Consider the following 24596-nt stretch of genomic DNA (forward strand, 5'->3'; position numbering starts at 1 on the left):
GTTACATGTGGAGGATCAATCCGTTTTTCCCTTGAAGTGTTAACTTAAAAAACCAAAACAACAACAAAAAAACCAAAACAAAAAAGAGTCAACAACAGGAAAAAAAAAGTCCTTGGAGAGCTCTGAAAACCAGAACATTTTAGCTTATACCTGAGGGTAAAATAACAGTCTAGTCTCCTGGAGTAATAACTGTAGTCTGCCTGTGCAGTATTTACATTTACATTTATGGAAAGCATGTACTCCATATTGCTAAAAGCTACATGGAAAAAAATCATTGAAATAGTAATTATTATACAGTTATTTATTTAAGATTTCTAGTTAGGGCCTTTAGTTTATAATGTAGCATGTTATCTGTGCCATCTGCTTTTGTTTCTCCAAAGCAAATGAATTTACTCTTAAGCAAGAGTATAGAATACTAATTCTTTGTGTCCTTGTCTGCTTAACCAAGGTCTTATCAAATAGCCTGTTGAAAGAACTACATTTATCTACTAGAGTTTGAAGAATATGCACTCACTGTACTGTGTAGAGATCCAGATTGAATTGATTGAGCTTTCCTTTAGGTTTAGCTTATTAAAACCTTAGAAGAAAATTTAAAACTCATTTTTAACTACAACATTGACTTATTCTATGCCACATATTTGTATTTTCTCTTTGAAACCCTGATTTGTTTTTGTTGTTTTCTCTTTAGTTCTTTCCCAGTTTTTAGAATGTTATTTTTCTAACTGCCTAAAATTATTTATTATCCTCTAATAGAATATGAGAAAACTGTTACAGCAAATGTAATTATTTTTCTCATTTTACTGTAATCTGTGATTCAAATGCTGCTTATGGTTTTCATGAGAATATGTGGCTAAGTTCTTAGAGATTTTCTTTATAGTAAAGTCTCAGACTTGAACGTTTTGGAATGAAGTGAGGGCAAGCCTATCAGTGTCACAGTTTGAATTTTTTCATACCTTTTTCCATGTTACTTTATATGTATGTGTATGTGATGTTATTTTAAATGTAGAATCATATATATTTCTTTATTCACTTAGTATGTCATAAACAACCTTTTATGTAATTAGTGCTAACATAGGTATAGCTCATTTGTATTAATAGTTATATTTCATTTTACTGTATGTATATGTCATAATTTAGTGAAACATTCCTTTGTAGATATTTAGATTGCTAAGCTGTTTTGCTCCAGTAAATAGTACTACAATATTCATGCAAGTATTTTTTCTGTGAAGGAAGAAGCCTGCATATGAATATTTGTAGCCAGAGGGGCAGCTTTTGGCAGACGTTACTGTCCACTTACCAAAGTTTTATTTTTCCCTTTTCATAGTGGAATAAGTTCAAGGAGGGTATTGGCAAATGGACACTCAGTGTCTCCACTCCCCTTTCTTCGCAATGTGGCTAGTTAACAAGTTCTTGCCAATGAAGTATTACCCAATGTGATATGTATGACTTCTAAGCCTGAATTATAAACATCTGCCATGCTTTTCTGTGTTTTTGTTTTCCATCAGCTGGATACTGATTTCTCAGGGTCAACCTTGGAAGCCTCTTATAGAGAGTAACAGAGCATCTGTCAGCTTGGGTGCTGGAATGATTGTGTAGCTATAACTAGTAACGTAGATATTCTGTTTAGACCTTCTCTTTGAGAGACTGTAGGTATATTATCATTGTGGGGTGTCTGGCTGACTCAGCTGGTAGAGCATGTGACTCCTTTAAATTTTTTTTTCAGAGGAGGGACATGGGGAATGGGGAGCATGGGACTCTTGATCTCAGGGTTGTAAGTTCCAGCTCTATGTTGGGTCTACGTAGAGATTATTTAGAAAAAAAGAAAAATGAAGTATTCTTCCTGATAATCTTGAAATTATACTGCTTATCTTTCCCTACTCCCTAAATGAGGACAACTTATATAAGAAAATGTAATAGTTTCTTAAGGTGGAAGCTTAATCATTGAATTAGACCTCTCTTTTGTAAGTATTTGAAGCTGTATATTTCCCACTAAGCATTGTTTTTCTGCATTCTACAAATTTTGATAATGTGTTTCATTATCATTCAGCTCAAAACATTTTTTAATTACCAAACATTTGAGGATATTTTAGATGTGTACTGTGACATCAGTAAGACTGATGTCTTACTTAAATCCATTATGGTCAAAGTATGTGCTCTGTATTTTTTTAGTCCTTAAAAACTCATAGAGACTTGCTCTTTGGTCTTTTGGTAAGTGTTCAAAAATGTATTTAAAGACAATATGTATTCTACAATTGTTCGTGTTGTGTTTTATAGATATATTATTAGTGCTTTTCAAATCTTCTATATATTTACTATTTTTATGTTTATTCTAACAGTTACTGAGAGATATATTTAAGATATGAAACATGATTATGAATTTGCATATTTCTTTTAAGTTCAGTTTTTGTTTTATGTATTTTAAGAATCTTTTTATTTGGTGTATAAAACTTCAGAGCTGTTATATCATCATGATGAATTTACCACTTTATTGTTATAAAATCTATCTTTTAATACTTATACTACTCCTTGTCTTGGTTTCTACTTTGATATAAAAATGGTTGTAACAGCTTTTTTATAGTTAAAGTTTGCAGGATATATATTTTTTCATTCTTTCAGTATAACCTGTCTGTGTTTCTATATTTAAAGTGTGTCTTGTAGATATATGTGATTAGGTCATTTTATACAGTCTGGGTGGTCTCTGTTTTTTAGAGGGAATGTTCAGTCCATTTGCTTGGTTTTTAGTTTTCTTAGTCTGGGAAGTTTTTATTTTGCTTTTATTTGAAAGACATTTTTTGCTAGGTAAAAAATTCTGCATTTTTTCCTTTTTTCCTTTATTGAGATATAATTGATGTACAACATTGTGACTTGATATATTTGTATATTACAAAAGATTACTACTATAGTTTAGCTAACACCCCCATTCCCTTGTATTATTTCCAGTTATTTTTTTGTGGTGAGAACATTTAAGATTATAGAATACAGTATTACTAGCTATAATCACCATTCTCTATGTTGCCTCCGAACTTGTTAATCTTCTAATTGGAAGTTTGTACCCTTTGACTGATTCCTTCCCATTTTCTCTATTTCCCAGTCCTTTGTAACCACCACTCTATGTCTGTTTTTCTGTTTGGCTTTTTTTAGATTCCTATGGAATAAGTGATATCAGACAGTGTATATTTTTCTCTCTGTGACTTATTTCACTTAGCATTATGACTTGAAGGTTCATCTGGGTTGTCACAAGTGACAGGATTTCCTTCTTTGTCTTGGCTGAAAAGTATTCCAGTGTATAGATAACCACATTTTCCATTTTTGTTTTTTGTTTGTTTTTGTTTATTGTTGTTTAGATACCACATTTTCCTTATTCATTCATCTGTTGATGGGCACTTAGGTTGTTTCCATATTTTGGCCACTGTGAAAAATGGTGTGGTGTACATTAGAGTGCAGATATCTCTACAAGATCCCTCTGTTTTATGTTTGTTTTTGATGTCACATTTGCATTTTTATATTGTGTATTCATTAAATTTAAAACTATAGCTATTTTTAATATTTTTGTCCTTTAATCTTTATACTAAAATAGTCAACACTATCCTATTACAATATTAGGGGGTTTGAATCTAACTATCTCCTTACCTTTATAGTGTGTTGTATATTGCCACACGTTTTCATGTTACTAATTAGTGTCCTTTTGTTTCAGCTCGGAGATCTCTTTTCAGCATTTCTTGTAATATAGGTTTAGTGGTGATGAATTCTCTCAACTTCTGTTTAGGAAAGGGCTTTATTTCACCTTCAGTTTTGAAGGACAGTTTTGTTAGGTAAAGTATTCTTGTTGACAGTTTCTTGTTAGCACTTTGAATATATCATTATAGTTTCTCCTGGCCTGTAAGATACCTGCTGAGAAATCAGCTGATAGCCTTATTGGGGTTTTGTTTTATGAGAGAATTACTTTTCTCTCTTGCTATTTTAAACTTCTCTCTCTACAGTTTTAGACACTTTTATTATTATGTGACTTGGAGAAGACTTTTCAGTTGAAATTTTGAGATGAATTTTTAGCTTCATGAACTTGGATGTCCAGATCTCTACCATGTTTGAGAAGTTCTTTGCCATTATTTTTTTATACATATTTTATTTTTGATGTAATTATAAATGGGATTATTTTCTTAATTTCTTTTTCTGATTGTTCATTATTAGTGTATAAAACCAACAGATTTTTGCATATTGATTTTATATACTACAACCTTACTGAGTTTATTAGTTTTAACAATTTTCTGATGCAGTCTTTAAGGTTTTCTGTATATATTATCTGCAAATAGTGAAAGTTTTACTTCTTTCTTCCTTACTGATTTGTATGCCTTTTACTTCTTTTTCTTGCCTAATTGCTCTGGCTAGGACCTCCCATACTGTATTGAATAAAAGTGATGATAGTGGGCATCCTTGTCTTGTTCATGATCTTAGAGGAAAAGCTTTCATCTTTTTACCATTTAGTAGGTTATTAGCTGTGGGCTTGTCATATATGGCTTTTATTATGTTGAGGTACATTTCCTTTGTCCTGCTTTGTTGATAGTTTTTATTATAAATGGATGTTGAATTTTTTCAAATGCTTTTTCTGCATCTGTTGAGAAAATCATAGGATTTCCATTCTTCATTTTGTTCATATGGTATACCACATTGACAATTTGTGAATGTTCAACCATCTTCGCATCCCTGAAATAAACTCGACTTAATCATTGTGTATGATATTTTTGATATATTGTTAAATTCAGTTTGCTCATATTTTCTTAGTCAGTTTGCATCTATGTTCATGAGGGATTGAGGGATATTGGCCTGTAATTTTATTTTCTTTTGGCATTATTGTCGTGTTTTGGTATCAGGGTAATGTTCACCTTATAAGTAAGTTTGGAAAAGTTCCCTCCTCTTCTATTAGAAAGGATTTATATTAATTCTTCTTTGAATGTTTGCTAGAATTCACCAGTGAAGCTGACTGGTCCTGGACCAGTTTTTTAGGATGCTTTTGATTACTTATTCAGTCTCCTTTACTAGTAAGTGGTCTGTTCAGATTATCTGTTAGATCATGGTTCTATCTGGGAGGTTTCTTTCCTAAGAATTTATCCATTTCTTCCAGGTTGTTCAATTTGTTAGCATATAATTGTTCATAGTAATATCTTATAATCCTTTTATTTCTATGGTATCAGTTATAACATCTCCTTTTATTTCTGATTTTGAGTCATCTTTCTTTTCTTCTAGATGAGTAACTAAAGGTTTGTCAATTTTGTTTATCTTTTCAGAGAAGCAGCTCTTAGTTTCATTGATCTTTTCTGTTATCTTTTTAGTCTTTATTTCAGCTCTAATCTTTGTTATTTCCTTTCTTCTAACTTTGGGCTTTACCTGTTCTTTTTTTTTTCCTAGTTCCTTTAGGTGTAAAGTTAGTTTGCTTATTTGAGGTTTTTCTTGTTTCTTGGTGTAAGTATTTATCACTGAGAACTTCCCTCTTAGAACTGTTTTTGTTGCATCCCATACATTTTGGCGTTACCTTTCCATTTTCCTGTGTCTCAAGGGTAGAAGAAAGGAATAGAGAAGAACTACAAAGATAGCTAGAAAAACACTAACAAAATGCAGTTAGCCCATACTTATCAGTAATTACTTTAAATGTAAATGATAAATTTGCCAATCAAAAGACAAGGAGTGGCTGAATGGATTAAAAAAAAAAAAAAGACCCATCTACTTGTTGCTGTAAGAGACTTACCTTAGATACAAGGACACACAGGGCCACAAATCAAAGGGATGGAAAAAGGTATCCCATGCTAATGGAAACTAAAAGAAAGGTGGATTAGCTATAACTATACCTGCGAAAATGGATTTTATAATAAAGATTATAATAAGAGACATTGAGTCATGTTACATAATGATGAAGGAGTTAATCCAGTAAGAAGATATAGCATTTGTAAATATTTGTGCCCCCAACATAGAAACACCTAAAGATGTAAAGAAAATATTAAGAAACCTAAAGGGAGAAATGTTCAGCAATACAGTATTAGTGGGGGCTTTAATACTCCACTTATATCAATTCACAAATTATTTATACAGAAAATCAATAAGGAAACCTTAAATGACAGGTTAGACCAAATGGTCCTAACAGATTTGCAGGACATTATGTCTGAAAGAACAGAGTACACATTCTTCTCAAGTCACATAGAACTATTTTCCAAGATCATATGTTAGTCCAGAAAACAAGTCTTAATAAGAATCAAAATTATACCAAGTATATATTTTATGTCCACAGTAGTGTGAATTACTAGAAATTAGTTACACAAAACTGGAAAATTCATAAATATGTGGAGATTAAACAACATGCTGTTGAACAGATGTGTCAAAAAGAAATCAAAAGAGAACTTAAAAAATAATTTGACCCATTATTTTTTAAAATCAGCTTTCTACATTTTCCTTCTCTCATTTCTCTTTGGGACTCCAGTGATGCGTATGTTATTTCTTTTGTCAGTATGCCATAATTCCCATAAGCTTTCTTCATTCCTTTTCATTGTTCTCTTTGCTCCTGCATTTAGATAATTCTACTTGATCTGTGTTGTAGCTTACTGATTTTCCCTTTAGCTTATTCAAGCTCACTGTTGAAACTGTCTATTGAATTCTTCATTATAGTCATTGTATTCTTCAGGTCTAGAATTTCTGTTCTGTGCTTTCTTACGTTTTCTTTCTTTGTTGAACTTCTCATTTTGTTATATATTTTTTTCTGATATTATTGATTGCTTATCTGTGTTCTCTTGTAGCTCTCTGACTAGCTATAGAATTTTTTTTTAATATGGAACGTGTTATGAGTTTGCATGTCATCCTTGCACAAGGGCCATGCTAATCTTTTCTGTATCGTTCCAGTTTTAGTGTATGTGCTGCAGCAGTGAGCATGAGAAACTGTTTTGAGTTCTTTATTCAGCATTTTCTGGATATGCATTTTTTTGGGCCAGTTACTAGAGGTATACGGTATTCCTTTGGTGGAGACATATTTCCCTGATTCTTCATAATCATGAAGAATCATGTTTTCATGTCTATGTATTTGAAAAAGCAGTTACCTCTTCCAGACGAAAGAGGGATTTCCATATGGGGAACCTTTCACCTTTGTGTGAAGGCACACTTAATCATGCACTGACCCTGGGTCTAGTGTTGTAGGGTGAGAAATGTGGCGTATGGTGGCACTGGGTTTAGGAAGGCATGATGTCTTTCATGCTCAGGCCACCAGGTTCCTCTGCATTGAACCGATTGATCTTTGGTGAGCACTGTGAAAGATCTGCAGTGCCTGTGAGAGCTGTTGGGGTCCTAAGCAACACTTCCAGGTTTGGTAGCTAGGGACCAAAGCAGGCAGTGGTGGTAGCCAGAGCCAGTGGTGTGCACACACTGAGCTGTGGTGGGCAGCTTCAGGTATCTATATGGTGGAGGAGACCTGTCTCAGACACAGTTTTAGTGGTGAGTATCAGTGCAGGTAGCAAGGCGTAAAGCCAGTTATGGGCTCCCTGGCAACTATGGACCCTGGTTGACAATGCCCCTCCTGTGGTTGCACACTCTCCCTCCAGGCATGCACTCTGCAGTGGAGACCGTGGAAGGGAGCTTGAGTGAGGGAGTATAGATATGCAGCCTGGAGGAGCTAGGTACAGGTGGGCAAGGTGGTACTGGACAGTGACAGAAGGCAGGACCTGATATGAGCTGCAGGGTTTCATGGCTTTCTGTATATTCACCAGTGGCTGTATGTTTCCCCCACCTTGTGCGTGCATGCTGCAGTGCAGGTCAGTGATGGGTGTTAGGACAGTGGTGCACATAGAGGGGCTAGCTCTGAGCATGGGCAACAGTGTTCAGAGATGGGGGGTGCACTAGGCTGGTGTCTTATACTCATCTAGCTGTAGAAGCTTAAGTTGGCTGCATGTGCAGCCCCTTGGCTCCTGTGTGTCTGAGGAAGGACTTAGGTGACTGGCTTCTTCTACTTATGTAGCCATAGAAATCCTGCATGGCTGTGGTACAGATCTGGTGGTGGCAGGGGAAGGTTTCAGAAAAGGACTCATGCAACTGGTTTCAGCTAACAAAACTACCCAAGGGTGGAAAGCTGGCAATATCTGTGGGAGTCCACAGTGGCTGTGCTAGCCTTTGGCTTTGTCACTTGTGAAATATACTGAGTTTGTCTGCAGAGCAGGTCTCTGTGAACCATGATGTCTCCTGGTGCTTGTCTGCTATTAATAGCTTCTGCTTTTATTCATTGTTCCTAGCTGGCTCAGTACATCTATGAGAGAGTGAGGCAAGAATCTGAAGCAGGCTCCAGGCTCTGAGCTGTCAGCACAGAATCTGATGTGAGGCTTGAACTCATGAGCCATGAGATCATGATCTAAGCTGAAGTTGGACGCTTAACCGACTGAGCCACTCAGGTGGCTGGGAAATTTCTTCTGAGCATTTTGAACTGTGTTAGGTTGGGGGATGGGATTGTGCAGGCAAGATGAAGTTGCCTTCCTTCTCTTCTGTGATTATTTTAACTTATTGTTAAAACATTCTGTGTGGACTCTAGTGGTCTCCTGGGACTGTTTGTGTATTGCTGTCCAGTTGTTGATCTTTGTGGGATCATAGGGAAGGAAGCTAGGTTTTTTTTGCCAACTGATGGGCGGTTTTTTTTTCTTTCAGCACTTTAAATATGTCTTTCCTTAATCCCCTGGCTTTCATTCTTTTTGATGAGATGTGTACCATATTCTTATCCTTTGGTCCCCTTATCCTTACCCTATGGCTACTTAAAATTTTTTTCTCTATTGAAGATTCCCATAATTTAATTTTGATGTGCCTTATATAAGTTTTCTGTTTTATCCTGTCTCACAGGCCAAGGCCTTATATATTATGAAATACTGTATAATCCACTCACCTATGCCCATACTTGGCAGTGCCTCTAACAATCACCAGTGTCTGCCAATCCAAGAAGGATTTATCTCTCTGGAGTTCAGTTCTTTAGATTCTTTTGCCTTCACCCCACTCTTTTAAAAGGTGTAGTTTTTGTCCTTTAAGATGAATAACCAATTACACAAGAATCATTTATTAAATTTACCGCCTTTTCCCTCAAAAACTTAAGTATCCCCTTTGTCACAGCTTAAATTCTATATATAATATACCTGGATTTATTTCTGCACTCTATTTTCTTATATTACTTTTCTAGTTCTGTGTTATTTTCAGTCTATATTGTTTTCAGTGTCTTTGTGTTAAATTTTGATATTTATGCAATTCCCTGTTCACTAGTTTTATTCAGAATGTTTCTGGGCTCCTCACATATAACTGGTGGGATTATAAATTGACACTTTCACTTTGGGAATTGAAGAAAATGTACTCACCATCTTCAGAGTGTTTTCACAATACTGGGCCCCATGTAGAAGTGGAGAAATGGTTCCTCTTTAGCTTTGTGCCATACTTCCTTACTTTGTTCAGAAAGCATTTCTGCTTGGGTCATCAATTTAAAAATCACTTGACCTGCTTTATCCATTCTTTGTCTTCACCACCATTCTTAGTCAGTCATGTCCTTGACACATTATTCTGCCGAGCTTAACTTTCAACAGATACTATGATATCCTTTCTTTTTTTTGTTTTTTTTTAACCCTCTTCTACAACCATGTATTCTTTCTAATTTTCTGCTTACTTTTAAAGTAAATCCTCCCAGACATCAATGTGAAGAAATAGAGATACCTAGTGTTCATGAGCAGTTTTAAAAAGTTCTCTCTTTTCACATGGAAGAAGGGAATGTGGTTGCTCTTCACTAGAAGAGGTTGTTAAAGGAGGTATGTGCTCAATCAGAATGGTTAAATTAATAGGACTGATAATACATAGTATTGATGAGGATGTGGAACACCCAGTCTCATACATTGGCAGATCTCATAGATTGTTGGTGGATGTATAATTTAATACACCTGTTTTAGAACATTGGCATTGTCTATTAAGTATCTACATACATGTGTTCCATGTTAATAGTTTGGCTACTGGGTATATATACAACAGAAACAAGGGTTGATGTCCATCAAAATATGTGTACAGTCATATTTACAGCAATTTTATTCATGATAGCTTTAAAATGGAAAGAGCAGTCATGTCCTTTACCAGTTCAATGGGTAATAAATTGTGGTATGTTAAATAATCAGATGCTATCTGGAAATTCAAAAAAAAGGAAGTAGTGGTACACATAACAGCTGATACAACTTTGATTGAAAGAAGTCAGATATAAAAGATAATACTATTTATATGAGTTTCAAAAACATGTCCACTGTTAAGGAATAGTGGTTAAACCCTCTGGGCTTGGAATGGTTACTGATTAGAAGAGAGCATTAGGGAGCCATTTCAGTTTTGGAAAGGCTTTATATTTTCATACTGGTTATGATTACACAGATTTGTATATATTTGTAAAATTTCATCAAGGTGTAACTTAAGTTTCCTATATCTTACCGTGTATAACTGTACTTACATACAAAAGTAAAAATTGATTTTAAAAGTATTTAAAAATTATTTTCATAGATTTTCTGTAATATCCTTCCTCCACCCAAACAAACCTCAAACAATGTAGCCTACAAGTAGGCTGCATGGAATCACATTAAATTGGCTAACAATCTGGAAAGACTTTATTGATAGAACTTGAAGCGTTTTTTTAATTTTAACCCAATACATAAAACTTATTTAGGTGATTTTCTATATCCTCTAGTTTTTATAATTTTCCTCATCAACATACCTTTCTTGAATTTATAATTAGGTAACTAGTTGTGAACAGATTGCTCATCCATTTATGTTTCTTATACATTTGCAATATCTAAAAGTTATTTTGTACATTTATCTTTTGTTATCTGTCTTAACCAATTTTTTTCCGGTATGAATCTTTTGAGTCCCTTTACTAGAGACTATTAGGTATTTTTTTCAACTTTTGGAAAGGGAGAATTCTCTTTATCATTTAACTCATTTTTGGTTTTACTAAAAACTTAAAACCTGTGTCAAATAATTAAGGATACATCCTTGCCTTGTTCCATTTTGAGTTGAAATGTCTTGAGCATTTCAACAATAAATATATTTTAGTCTTTGTATCTTGTTTGTATATATTTCATCTAACTTTACTTTTTCTGGAAGTTGTTTATTAATCTTGGCTGTACTTTTTTGTCACATACCATTTTGAGATCTAGTAATTTCATTTAATTTTTTCTCCTTTATAATTGAATTATTTGATTTCCTAATATTAACTCATTTTTTCATTCCTGACAAAAATGCATTTTATATATGGTGTGTATTCTTTTTATGCACTACTAATGAAATAGATTTTTTGATATATGAACAGTTTCTATGTGTAAGTGTATTTAGTTTAGCTTTTGTATTTTCACAATGTGGTTTGAATATTAGTATCTATAGTTGCTTAATAATTATTAAACTAGTCAGTTTTGTATTGTGTTCCAGTTTAAACAAGTTTTTGAAACCTAGTAACTCATCTTTTAATTTTCTTGAAAAATAAAGGAATCTTTACTTTTATTTGGCTACAGAGAAATGATTTCGGGTAAGTATTTTAAATAGACCACACACAGATAAAATCACAAACTTTAAAAAATTTATTGGTTGTAATACCAATTTTTTTGAGTTTTCATTTTTATGTATTTTTTTCCTACAGTCTGTGGTGGATGACTGGATTGAATCATATAAACAAGACAGGGACATCGCACTTCTGGATTTGATCAACTTTTTTATCCAGTGTTCAGGATGTCGAGGTACATAATGATGGAATAAATAATGTACATTGAGTCTGTCAGTCCAGCAGTGTCAAATTATTTCACCTTTCATTCATTATATATAATCCATCCTAGTACAATGTGGTGATCTTTTTCTCATAAAGAAAATTATTGTTATTTAAAGCTGTTTCATTTTTTTTTGGTTCAGTTTTGCTACGAAAGAACAGATCTATAAAATTTTATGAAATTTTCAAGGAAATCTAAAATTCATTTGAAGAATTTGAATTGATTTTTTATATCATAAGTTTTTATGATTAATATTTACTGATTGATAGTATTTCTGTTTGTGCTTCGTATTAGGAATTTTGGTAGTTCCTAGTATTCATTATTTTGTTTTCTTGTCAGTATGTATATTGGTCCTCATTGCATAGATTAAGTACGTGGACCTTAAATAATTTGCTTAAGGTAACATAAGCACCAGAATCTGGTTTCTTAAGTTTATCATCTGTTTGATATCTATAGATAGTTTTTTAAAATAATGTAATTTTATTTTTATCGTATTGATAACTGATATTTTTCTTCTCAAGAATAGATAAATCCTAACAGATTATGCTGTGTTACATGAGAGGGGGGATTGGGAATCAGCATTCTTTGCTTTCCAGTGCAGAAAGTACAGTGATCTTTTATTGAGATCACTGATTCAGTTGATTTCTTGAAGACTTTATTTTTGTTTGTCACTCACAGTATTGACACAAGTTGTTTATCAAATATTTACAGAACACCTCTATCTTGTACTAAGCAGTGTTCCAGAATATACCTAATGTTATGAAGATAGTCTCTGCCCCAGTCAGTATTAGAGTATGTATAGTTTTCAAAGGAGGCTTTATTATAAGGAGCAAAGAGGGAAATTATTCCAGTAGTTAGTATAAAGTGCTCAGTGCCACCTAAAGAGTAATAACACTGGTTACTATTTAATGACAATTTAATGTGTCATGCTCTGTGCTTTACATACATTGACTCATTTAATATATTGGTTAACAGTTCTGTCAGGCAGGTATGATTTTATAGAAATTTTTGGACATCATACAGTTAGTTTAAGTGCCAAACTCAAGTTTCGGAGTCAGGCTTGTCTCAATCTGGAGTCTGTGTCCCTAAGGACAGGATACTGTGGGAATACCAAGGAAGGGCTTCTGATCTAGCCTAGGCTTTGTATCTCTATGTATGTGTGAATGTGGGAGTATTTGTAAGATATGTGCATCTTAGAGGAAAATCTCTGTGGTGAGACTGAGACTGTGTAAAAGAAAGTTAAGAGGGCCAAGAAAGGCCAAAGTTAACAGATTGGGTATAAATGCCTCAAGACAAGAAAGCAGGGTACTCTCTTGGACATAGAGTTTGAACCTGAATCTTAGAGCATTGAAATTGATGAAGAGTGGCAGGAGATTATGCTGTTGGGAGGGAAAAGACTGTTAATTTTGCAGTCTTAAAATTGGTAAGTCAAAGCACGAGTGACATACTTTAAGTGAACTATCTAATCTATGTAAGTGTTCTGTTGGATTGTTTTGATTTAAAAATTTATTTATTTTGAGAGATCAAGAGAGCATGGGTGGGGGAGGGGCAGAGAGAGAGGAAGAGAGAGAATCCCAAGCAGGCTCCGTGCTCAGCACAGAGCCAGATGTGGGGCTGAGTCTCACCACTGCAAGATCATGACCTGAGCTGAAATCAAGAAGTGGTCGATTAACTGACTGAGCCACCCAGGCACGCTGGTTTCGGTTTTGGTTTTAAAACAGTTGGTAGTCTCTGAATTTTTTCCTTTTGTAATTCCCAGGAATCAAAAAACCAAAAAGCTTTAAAAGATATGAAACAAAAAGTCTTTACCATTTCCTGCCTTCCCATCTACTCCAGAGTTAACTGCTTTTAACTATTTTGTTGTATATCATCTGTCTGCCTGTCTGTCTGCATTATTTATCTAATTTCCATACATGTAAGTAGGAATATATATTCTTTCCTTCCCCACTACTCTTACACAAAGGATAGTGGTATATTGGGAGCTTTTTCAATCCAGGATCATAGCACTCCTTTGTGTGTATGTATGATAATTTAGTTTAACTGGTCTTCTATTAACAGGCCTTTCATCATTTGTAGTCTTCTTCTATTACATACAGTACTGTAATGAGTTATGTTGTGTATACCTTATTTGCTCTTTGTGGAAGGATGTCTGTGGGAAAATATATTTGTAAATTTTGTTCGATATTGCCAAACTCCTGCTCTAAGATTGTACCCATTTTTATTCCCATTAGTAATATATGAGAATGTTTGTTTCTTTTCAGTTTTTTCAACAAAGTGTTCTTATCAAATTTTGGAGTTGGTCTTATAAATGATTGAAAAATGATGTACCAGTGTGATTTTTTTTAATTGAGTTGAAATTCACTTAATATACAATCAACCATTTTGTTGATCTATCTAGTTATTTATTTTTATTCTTATAATTAACCATTTAATGAAAAAAATTTTTTTAAGCTTATTTACTTATTTTGAGAGAGAGAGGCAGAGAAAGAAGGAGAGATGGAGAATCCCAAGCAGGCTCTGCAATCAGCACAGAGCCTGATGCAGGGGTAGAACTCCTGCATGACCTGAGCCAAAACCAAGAGTCAGACGCTTAACCGACTGAGACACCTGGGGGCACCACAATTAACCATCTTAAATTGTACAGTTCAGTAGCTTTTAGCATGTTTACAATGTTGAACTACTTCTCTCTAGTATTGCAACATTTTCATCACTCTCTAGTATTGCAGGGGGATACTTCATATTCATTAAGTAATCATTCCCCATTCATCTGTCCTCCCTCCTTTAATGCTTGGCAAATACTAATCTGTTTTCTGTTCCTGTAGATTTGACTGTTTGGGTCATTTTATATTAAAGTAGTTGTCCAATATATGACCTCTTGTGTCTGATTTCTTTCACTTAGCCATAATGCCTTCGAGGTTTATCGAGGTAGTCGCATGTATCTATAATTCATTCCTTTTTATGACTGAATAACTTGGTAGTGTAGATCACAATTTTTTAATTTATCTGTGGGTGGACATTTGGGTTATTTCTACCATTTGGTTATTATGAATGCTACTCCTATAAACATTTATGAACAAATTCTGTTTGAGTACTTGGGGGTTGCCAGATCATATGGTGATTCTGCTTTTTCTTTTTAGGGAACCATCAAATTATTTTCTACAGCAACTACATTTTATATTCCTCAAAAAAATGTATGAAAACTCTTATTTCTTCACATCCTCTCCATACTGTTTTCCTTAGTGGCAGCGCTAGTTTACATTCCCACCAAGAGTGTACTAGGATTCCCTTTTCTCTACTTCCTCGCCAACTCTTGGTATTTTCTAATTTTTAAATTTTAACTGTCCTAGTGGGTGTGACGTGGTATCTCATTGGTATCTCATCAATGATCTTGAACATATTTTCATGTGCTTTTTGGCCATTATATGTCTTCTTTAAAGAAATGTGTTTTCAAGCCCTGTGTTCATTTCTGACTTAGATGGTTTCTTTTTTGTTGTGCATTGTAAGAATTCTGTATATATTCTGAATACTAAACCCTTATCGGATATATAACTTGGAACAATTTCCTTCCCATTCTGTAGCTTGTCTTTTCACTTTCTGAAGGCTGTCCTTTCATACTTAAAACATTTAAATTTTAATTTGGTTCATTTTATCTATTATTTATTTTTACTCATGCTTGTAATGTCAAATCTGAGAGTCCATTGCTAAATAAAAGGGCATGAAGATTTATCCCTATATATTTTTCAAATACAGACAGTCCCCAACTTATTATGGTTCAACTTGTGATTTTTTAACTTTATGATGGTGTAAAATAATATGTATTTAATAGAAACTGTACTTTGAATTTTTAATTTTGACCTTTTTCTTGCCTTAGAGATACATGATAGGATACTCTCTCCTGATCCTGAGCAGAAACAGTGACCCACACCTCCCAGTTAGCCCCACAATAATGAGGGTAAACAACCAATACACTTACAGCCATTCTTTACCTCTACAATCATTCTGCTTTTCACTTTCTGTACAGTATTCAATAAATTACATGGGAAATTCAACACTATATTATAAAATAGGCTTTGTCTTAGGTGATTTTGCCCGTCTGTAGGCTAATGAAGTGTTCTGAGCACATTTAAGGTAGGCTGTGATATTTAGTGGTTTGGATATAGTAAGTACATTATTGACTTAATAGTTTCAACTTACATATGATGAGTTTATCAGGATGTAACCCCATAATAAGTGAAGGAAGATCTTTGGTTTTATAATTTGAGCCTTTTAATTAGGTTGTTGATCTTGGCTAATTTTTTATATGGATGGTTTTAATTTGTATTTCTCATCTGAGTGAGGCTTGAGAGCTATTTCTATTACTTTTTCTTTGAATTTTCTGTTTCTGTCCTTTGCCAATTTTCTTTTCTGGTGTCCTCTTAGTTTCTGAAGAGGCATCTTAAAAAATGGATTTTAAAATATTTTGGTATGAGTCACAGAACAATCTTTTCTCATTTCTAAATGTTTATTTTTTAACCTTTTTTAGTTTATTTTGAGAGAGAGAGAGCTTGCACGCGTGTGAGCAGGAAATGGACAGAGAGAGAGGGGGAGAGAGAATCCCAAGCAGGCTCTGCAGTGTCAGCATGGAGCCTGACACAGGGCTTGAACTCACAAAATGTGAGATCTTGACCTGAGCCTAAACTAAGAGTCAGATGCTTAACCGACTAAGCCACCCAGGTGCTTCCTTAAATGTTTATTTTTGAGAGAGAGTGAGAGCATGTGTGTGTACACTTGCACGAGCAAGGGAGAGGCAGAGACAGGGGAAAGAGAGAATCTCAAGCAGGCTCTGCTCTGTCAGTGCAGAGCCTAGTGTGGGGCTCAATCCCTCAAACTGTGAGATACGACCTAAACCTAAATCAAGTCAGATACGTAACTGACTGGGCCACCCAGGTGCCCCTAGGAAGATCTTTTCTTGTTGTGATTAACCAAGAAAGCACACTGTTTTCGCATCAGTGGAATATAATAAAAATCCAGAAATATACCCAAGTACTAATGAAATTTTAGTAAGAATATCTGAAAACATATGAAAGAAGAGAATGGCAAATTACATCTACACTGAGATGTTATTTTTCACCTCTCAGGTTGGTAACTTTAAAAATTACAATGACGTTTTGGTTAGGCTGTTAGAAAACAGTCACTGTTATACTGCTTCCTGGAATAAAAATTGATACATCTCTGATAGAAAGAGATTTGGCAATATCTATCAAAACTACATTTGTTTTTTATCCAGCCACCCTACTAATGTAAATTTGCCATGAAGATATAACTCTAGAATTAAGAAAATAAATGCACAGGGTTACTCAATACATTATTATTTGTCCTTTCAAAATATTGGAAACAACCTAAATGCTCATATATAGGAGAGTGACTAAGTAAATTGTCAAAAAGAATGACGAAGATCTCTGGACTGATGCAGGGAGACTCTCAGGATACATTTTTAAGGATGAAATACGAAGTGCCAAAGAGTGTCTAAAGAATGCAACTTTCTTGGGAAGGGAAAAATGGAATATAAATGTGTATCTTTTCTTTTGAGCAAAAAGAAACAGAGGAAAGGCAAAAAAGAATATTGACTGGCTACCTGCAGGGTGTGTGTATATATATAGATGAAGTGGAAAGCTTAGAGGGAATTGGGGTGAAAGGATGATACTTAAATTTGAAATCCCTTCTTTTAAATTGAAGTGTAGTTGACATATAATATTGTACTAGTTTCAGGTATAACAACACAATGGCTTCACATTTACATACATTATGCACTGTTCACGTCAATAAGTATAGTTCCCATCTCTCACCTATACAAAGTTATTACAATATTATTGACTATATTTTCTATGCTGTACTTTACATTCCTGTGGCTTATTTTATAACTGGAAATTTTTATCTGTTAATCCCCTTCACCTATTTCACCCATTCCCCCACTTCCTTCCTCCACCCCTCTGGCAACCATCAGTTCTCTGTATTTGTGAGGCTATTTCTATTTTCTTTGTTCATTTGATAAGTTTTTTAGGCTCCACGTATATGTGAAAATGTGGTATCTCTCTTTGACTTGTTTCATATAACATTATACCCTCTAGGTCTATCCCTGTCATAATGGATTTCCATCCATTTACCATGCTGATGGTAAAATTTCATTCTTTTTTATGGCTGAGTAATATTCTATTGCACGTGTGTACATACACACATTTTTTTCTTTATCCATTCATCTATCGATGGACATTTAGGTTGCTTCTGTGTCTTGGCTATTGTAAATAATGCTGCAGTAAACATAGGCAAGCACATATCTTTTCAAATTAGTATTTTCATTTTCTTCAGGTAAATACCCGGAAGTAGAATTATTGGAAAAAAAGATATTTCTATCATTAATCTTTTGAGGAACCTCCACATTGTTTTCCTTAGTGGCTCACCAATTTGTATTTTCACTAACAATGCAAAGGGGTTCCCTTTTCTCCACATTTTTGCCAGCAATTTTTATTTCTGGTCTTTTTAATACTGGCCCTTCTGACTGGTGTGATGTAATATCTCATTGTGGTTCTGATTTGCATTTCCCTGGTGATTTGTGATGTTGATCCTCTTTTTATGTGTCTTTTGGTCATCTTTATGTATTATTAGGAAAAATTCTATTTAGGTTCTCTGCCCATTTTTAAAAGATTGATTATTTTGAGAGAGAGAGTGCAAGCAGGGGAGAGGGGCAGAGGAGAAGAGAGAGAATCTCAGGCAGGCTCCCCATTCAGCATGGAGCTGATGTGTGGCTCAATCCCACGACCCTGGGATCACGACCTGAGCTGAAATCAAGAATTGGACACTCAACCAAGAGTTGGACACTCAACCAACTGAGCCACCTGGCCCCCATCTCCCCATTTTAAAATCTGATTATTTGTTCATTGGGGGTTGAATTTTATGAGTTCTTTATGTATTTTGGACATTAATCCAAAGGACCATGATTGCAAATATTTTCTCCTATTTGGTGGGTTACCTTTTTGTTTTATTGATGGTTTGCTTCACTGGGCAAATGAATTTTAGTTTGATATAGTCCCATTTGTTTATTATGACCTTTGTTGCCCTTTCCTGAGGAGGTAGAGCCCAAAAATTACTGGTAAGACTGTTCGGAGGTTTACTGCCTATGTTTTCTTTTAGGAGTTTTATGTTTTCAGGTATTACATTTAGGTCCTTACTCCATTTTGAGTTTATTTTTGTATATGGTATAAGAAAGTGGTCCAGTTCTATTCTTTTATGTGTAGCTGCCCAGTTTTCCCTGCATCATTTATTGAAGACTGTCTTTTCACTGTTGTATATTCTTCCTTCCTTTGTCAGAGATTAATTGACCATATATATATGAGTTTATAATGGACTCTATTATATTGATCTATGTGTCTGTTTTTGTGCCATTACAATACTGTTTTGATTATTATGGCTTTGTAATATAGTTTGAAATCCAGAAGTGTGTTACCTCCAGCTTTGTTCCTCTTTCTCAAGTTTCTTTGACTATTTGGGGTCATTTGTCGTTCCATTTGAATTTGAGATTTTTTCTTCTAGTTCTGTAAAAAAATGCTGTTTGTATTTTGGTAGGGATTGTGTAGGATCTGTGTATTGCTTTGGGTAGTATAGACATTTTAACAATATTACTTCTTTCAGTCATTGAGCATGGCATAACTTTTCATTTATTTGTGTTGTCTTCAGTTTCCTTTATCAATATCTTAATAGTTTCAGAGTATAGGTCTTTCACCTTTTTAGTTAAATTTATTCCTAGGTATTTTGTCCTTTTTGATGCAGTTACAAATTTTTCTTTTTGCTAGTTACTTATTAGTATATACAAACATAACAGATTTCTTCATATTAATTTTTTATCCTGCTATTTTACTGAATTTGTTTATTAGGTCTAATAGTTTCTTGGTGGAGTCTTTAGGATCTTCTATATATAGTGTCATGTCATCTGCAGATACTGACAGTTTAACTCCATCCTTACCAATTTGGATGAATTTTCTTTCTTTTTCTTGCCTGATTTCTGTGACTTGAACTTCTAGTCTATAATGAATAAAGATGGTGAGCATGGACATCTTTGTTTTTTTCCTGATCTTGAAGAAAAAGCTTTTAGCTGTTTGACCATTGTGATGTTAACCAATTTGTTGTATATCGCCTTTAGTATGTTGAAATGTGTTTCTTCTATATCCTGTTCAGAGTTTTTATCATGAATGCATGTTGAATTTTGCCAAATGCTATTTCTGCATCTCTTGAGATGATCATAGGATTTTTATCCTTTATTTTTTATTTTTATTTATTTTTTTTAGAGAGGGTGAGCCAGGGAGAGGAGAAGAGGGAGAGGGAGAGAATCTTAATTAAGCAGGCTCTGTGCTTGATCCCATGACCCTGGGATCATGACCTGTGTTGAAATCAAGAGTTGGACGCTCAACCAACTTAGCCACCTAGGCACACTGTTTTATGTTTATGTTTTATTTTGTTAATGTGGTCTATTACATGGGTTGATTGATTGCAGATTGCAGATATTGAGCCATGCTTGCATCCATGAAATAAATTCCACTTGATTATAGTTAATGGGCCTTTAATATATTGTTTTATTCAGTTTGCTAATGTTTTGTTTAGGATTTTTGCATATATTTCCATCAAGGATATTGGCCTGCCATTTTCTTTAGTGTCTTTGTCTGCTTTTGGTATATTTGTAATCCTGGTCTTGGAGAATGAATTTAGAAACATTTTTTCCATTTGAATATTTTGGAATAGTTTCCGAAGGATAGGTATTAAGTCTTTAAATTTTTTTAATGTTTATTTATTTGTGAGAGAGAGGGAGAGAGAGAAGGAGCGGGGGGGGGGGGGGGGGGGGGGGGCAGAGAGAGAGGGAGACACAGAATCTGAAGCAAGCTCCAGGTTCTGAGATGTCAGCACAGAGCCCAATGTGGGAATCAACCCATCAACTGTGAGATACCATGACCTGAGCTGAAATCAGGGATACTTAACCAACTGAGCCACCCAGGTGCCTCAGATATTAACTCTTTTAAGAGGTTTAGTGGAGTTCACCTGTGAAGCCATCTGATTCTGGATTTTGGTTTGTTAGGAGTTTTTGGCTACTCATTTGGTTTCATTACAGGTAATCTGTCCAGATTTTCTTTTTTTCTTCCTGAGTCATTCTTGAAAGATTGTTTCTAGGAATTTATCCATTGCTTCTAGGTTGTCCAGTTTGTTGGTGTTTAATTTTTTGTGGGAGTCTCTTATCCTTTGTATTTCTATGGTGTTGGTTGTAATTTGTCTTTCATCTCTGATTTTTTTAAGTCCTTTCTCTTTCTTTTATAGTGTGACTTAAAATTTATCAATTTACTTGATTCTTTGAAAAGAATCAGATCTTAGTTTGATCTTTTCTTTACTCAGTAATTTTTTCCACTCTCTTGTCATTATTTCCTTCTTTTTACTGACTTTATGCTTTGTTTTTCTTTTTGTGTTTCCTTTAGGTGTGAAGTTAAATTTGTTTATTTGAGCTTTTATTTTGTTTCTTGAGGTAGGTTTGTATCACTATAAACTTCCTTTTACATCTGACTTTGTTGTGTCCCAAATATTTTGAACTGCTGTGTTTCCATTTTCATTTGACTCGGGTATTTTCTGATGTATTGTTTGATCTTTATTGATGCATTGGTTGTTTAGTACAATGTTCTTTAGCCTCCATGTGTTTGTGGGTTTTTTCAAGTTTTTGGTTTATAATTGATCATTAGTTTCGTAGTGTTGTGGTTGGAAAAGATGCTTGATATGATCTCAGTCTGCGCTTATATTTATTGAGGGTTTTTTTGTGACCTAACAAGTGATCTATCCTGGACAGTGTTCTAAATACCCTTGAAAACTATATTCTCATGAATTTTGATGGAATGTTCTGTATATACCTGTTAAGCCTGTCTCATTTCTCAACTCTGTCTCAACTCTATTGTGTTGTTCAAAGCCAGTGTTTCTACTAGGTGCTGAGTTTCTGGCTGAATGGTTCATCCAGTGGTGTAAGTGAGCTGGTAAAGTCTTCTACTGTAACTGTACTAATGTCAGTTTCTCCTTTTATGTCTCTAAATACTTAATATATGTAGGTGTTCCTATGTTTGGTACATAGATCATTAAAATAGTTACATTTTCTTGCTAGATACATTGCTTTATCATTAGGTATTGCCTTTCTCTGTTGTTTCAGTCTTTGTTTTGAAGTCTATTTTGTTTGATCTAAATAATTGCTGCTACAGCTTTTTAAAATTTTTTTTGTTTCTGTTTGCATAGAATATCTTTGTCTCTTTATTTACTTTCAGTCTGTAGGTGTTCTGAAATCTGAAGTGAATCTCTTGTAGTCAACATATAGATGGATCTTTTTTATTTTTATTTTTTTTAAGTTTATTTATTTTGAGGGGGTGGGTAGAGAGAGAATCCCAAGCAGGCTCTATGCTATCAGCACAGAGCCTGACACAGGGTTCATTCCCACGAACTGTGAGATCATGACCTGAGCCATAATCAAGAGTCAGATGTTTAATGGACTGAGTCACCCCGGCATCCCCAGATGGGTCTTTTTTATATACACAGTTGCCCTGTCTCTTGATTACATCATTTTATTCCATTTACATTTGAAGGGGTTAATTATAGGTATGTAGTTAATGCTGTTTTGTTAACTATTTTTTGGTAATTTTTGTAGTTCTACCCTGTTCCTATCTTTTACTCTCTTCCCTTTGATTTGATGACTTTTAGTATATGCTTTTTTCTTTCTCTTTAATTTTTTTATGTCTGTTGTAGGTTTGGTTTGTGGTTATCATGAAGCTCATATATAACATTTTATGTGTAACTATTTTAAGGTGATGGTTGCTTAAGTATAAACACATTCTAAAAGATTGCCTTTTATTTCCCCTTCCATGTTTTATGTAAATGATACCATATTTTACATCTTTGTATTTTGTGTATTCCTTAATGAATTATTGTAGGTAAAATGGATTTTAGTGTTTTTGTCTTTTAACCTTTATACTAGCTTTATAAGTGATCTACTTCATTTCCTGTATGTTTACTTTTACCAGTGAGATCTTTTATTTTCATAATTTTTGTACTTCTAGTAATGACTCTTTCTTTTCATTTAATGAAGTCCCTTTAGAATTTTGAGTGATGATGAACTCCTTTAACTTTTGCCTGGGGAACTTTTTATCTTTCCTTTAATTCTGAATGATATCCTTGCCAGGTAGAGTATTCTTGGATGTAGGTTTTTTTTCCTTTCAGCGCTTTGAATGTATCATGCAACTTCTTTTGGCTTGAAAAGTTTTTCTTGAAAACTCAGTTTATGGTCTTATGCTGGTGTTCTTGTATGTAGCTAATTGCTTTTCTCTTATTCCTTTTAGGAGTTTTCTTTTTGTCTTTATATATATATTTAAATTTATTTATTTTTTAAAATATAATTTATTTTAAAATATAAAATACTTTTTAAAATATAATTTATTGTCAATTTAGCTAACATACAGTGTATACAATGTGCTCTTGGTTTTGGAGGTTGATTCCCATGATTCATCACTTACATACAACACCCAGGGCTCATCCCAACAAGTGCCCTCCTCAATGCCCATCCCGTTTTCCCCTTTCCTCCACTCCTCCCCCATCATCCCTCAGTTTGTCTCTGTATTTAAGAGTCTCTTATGGTTTGTCTCCCTCACTGGTTGAAACTTTTTTCCCCCCTTCTCTTCCCACATGGTCTTCTGTTAAGTTTCTCAGGTTCCACGTATAAGTGAAAACATCTGTCTTTTCTCTGACAGACTTATTTCACTTAGCGTAATACCCTCCAGTTCCATCCATGTTGTTGCACATGGCAAGATTTCATTCTTTCTCATTACCAAGTAGTATTCCATCATATATATATAAACTGTATCTTTTTTATCCATTCATCAGTTGATGGACAGTTGGGCTCTTTCTATAATTTGGCTATTGTTGAAAGTGCTGCTGTAAACATTGGGGTACATGTGCCCCTATGAATCAGTACTCCTGTATCCTTTGGGTAAATTTTTAGTAGCGCTGTTGCTGGGTCGTAGGGTAGTTGTATTTTTAATTTTTTGAGGAACCTCCACATCGTTTTCCAGAGTGGCTGCACCAGTTTGCATTCCCACCAACAGTGCAAGAGGGTTCCTGTTTCTCTACATCCTCGCCTACATTTGTTGTTTCCTGAATTGTTCATTTTAGCCACTCTGACCAGTGTGAGGTGGTATCTCAGTGGTTTTGATTTGTATTTCCCTGATAATGAGTGACACTGAGCATCTTCTCATGTGTCTGTTGGCCATCTGGATGTCTTTTTTGGAAAAGTGTCTATTCATGTCTTCTGCCTATTTCTTCACTGGATTATTTGTTTCTCAGATGTGGAGTTTGGTAAGTTCTTTATAGATTTTGGGTACTAACCCTTTACCCAGTATGTCATTTGCAAATATCTTGTCCCATTCTGTCAGTTACCTTTTAGTTTTGTTGATTGTTTCCTTTGCAGTGCAGAAGCTTTTTATGTTGATGAGGTCCCAATTAGTCCTTTTGCTTTTATTTCCCTTGCCTTTGGAGAGGTGTCAAGCAAGAAATTGCAGCTGAAGTCAAAGAGGTTGATGCCTGTTTTCTCCTCTAGGGTTTTGATGGTTTCCTGTCTTACATTTAGGTCTTCCATCCATCTTGAGTTTATTTTTGCGTATGGTGTAAGAAAGTGGTCTAGTTTCATTCTTCTGCATGTTGCTGTCCAGTTTTCCCAGCACCATTTGCTAAAGAGACTGTCTTTTTTCCATTGAATACTCTTTCCTGCTTTGTCAAAGATTA

At 34.5% G+C, this 24596-nt stretch overlaps 1 protein-coding gene and 1 non-coding gene across 5 annotated transcripts in view; one reads left to right on the forward strand and one right to left on the reverse strand.

The window, feature by feature from the left end:
* Positions 1-24596, forward strand: part of STAG1 (stromal antigen 1) — a 402324-nt gene that overhangs the window by 160396 nt on the left and 217332 nt on the right. For all 4 annotated transcript variants that reach the window (XM_042954675.1, XM_042954671.1, XM_042954673.1 and 1 more), the window contains exon 5: positions 11654-11750. In XM_042954675.1, the coding sequence (XP_042810609.1) occupies positions 11654-11750 (97 nt within the window). The remainder of the gene's footprint in view (positions 1-11653; positions 11751-24596) is intronic.
* On the reverse strand, positions 6806-6912 carry LOC122198976. The gene has a single exon (XR_006193261.1). It is a non-coding gene; the product is annotated as a U6 spliceosomal RNA (small nuclear RNA).

The sequence above is a fragment of the Panthera leo genome, chromosome C2, assembly GCF_018350215.1.
Source record: "Panthera leo isolate Ple1 chromosome C2, P.leo_Ple1_pat1.1, whole genome shotgun sequence".
Lineage (NCBI taxonomy): Eukaryota > Metazoa > Chordata > Mammalia > Carnivora > Felidae > Panthera > Panthera leo.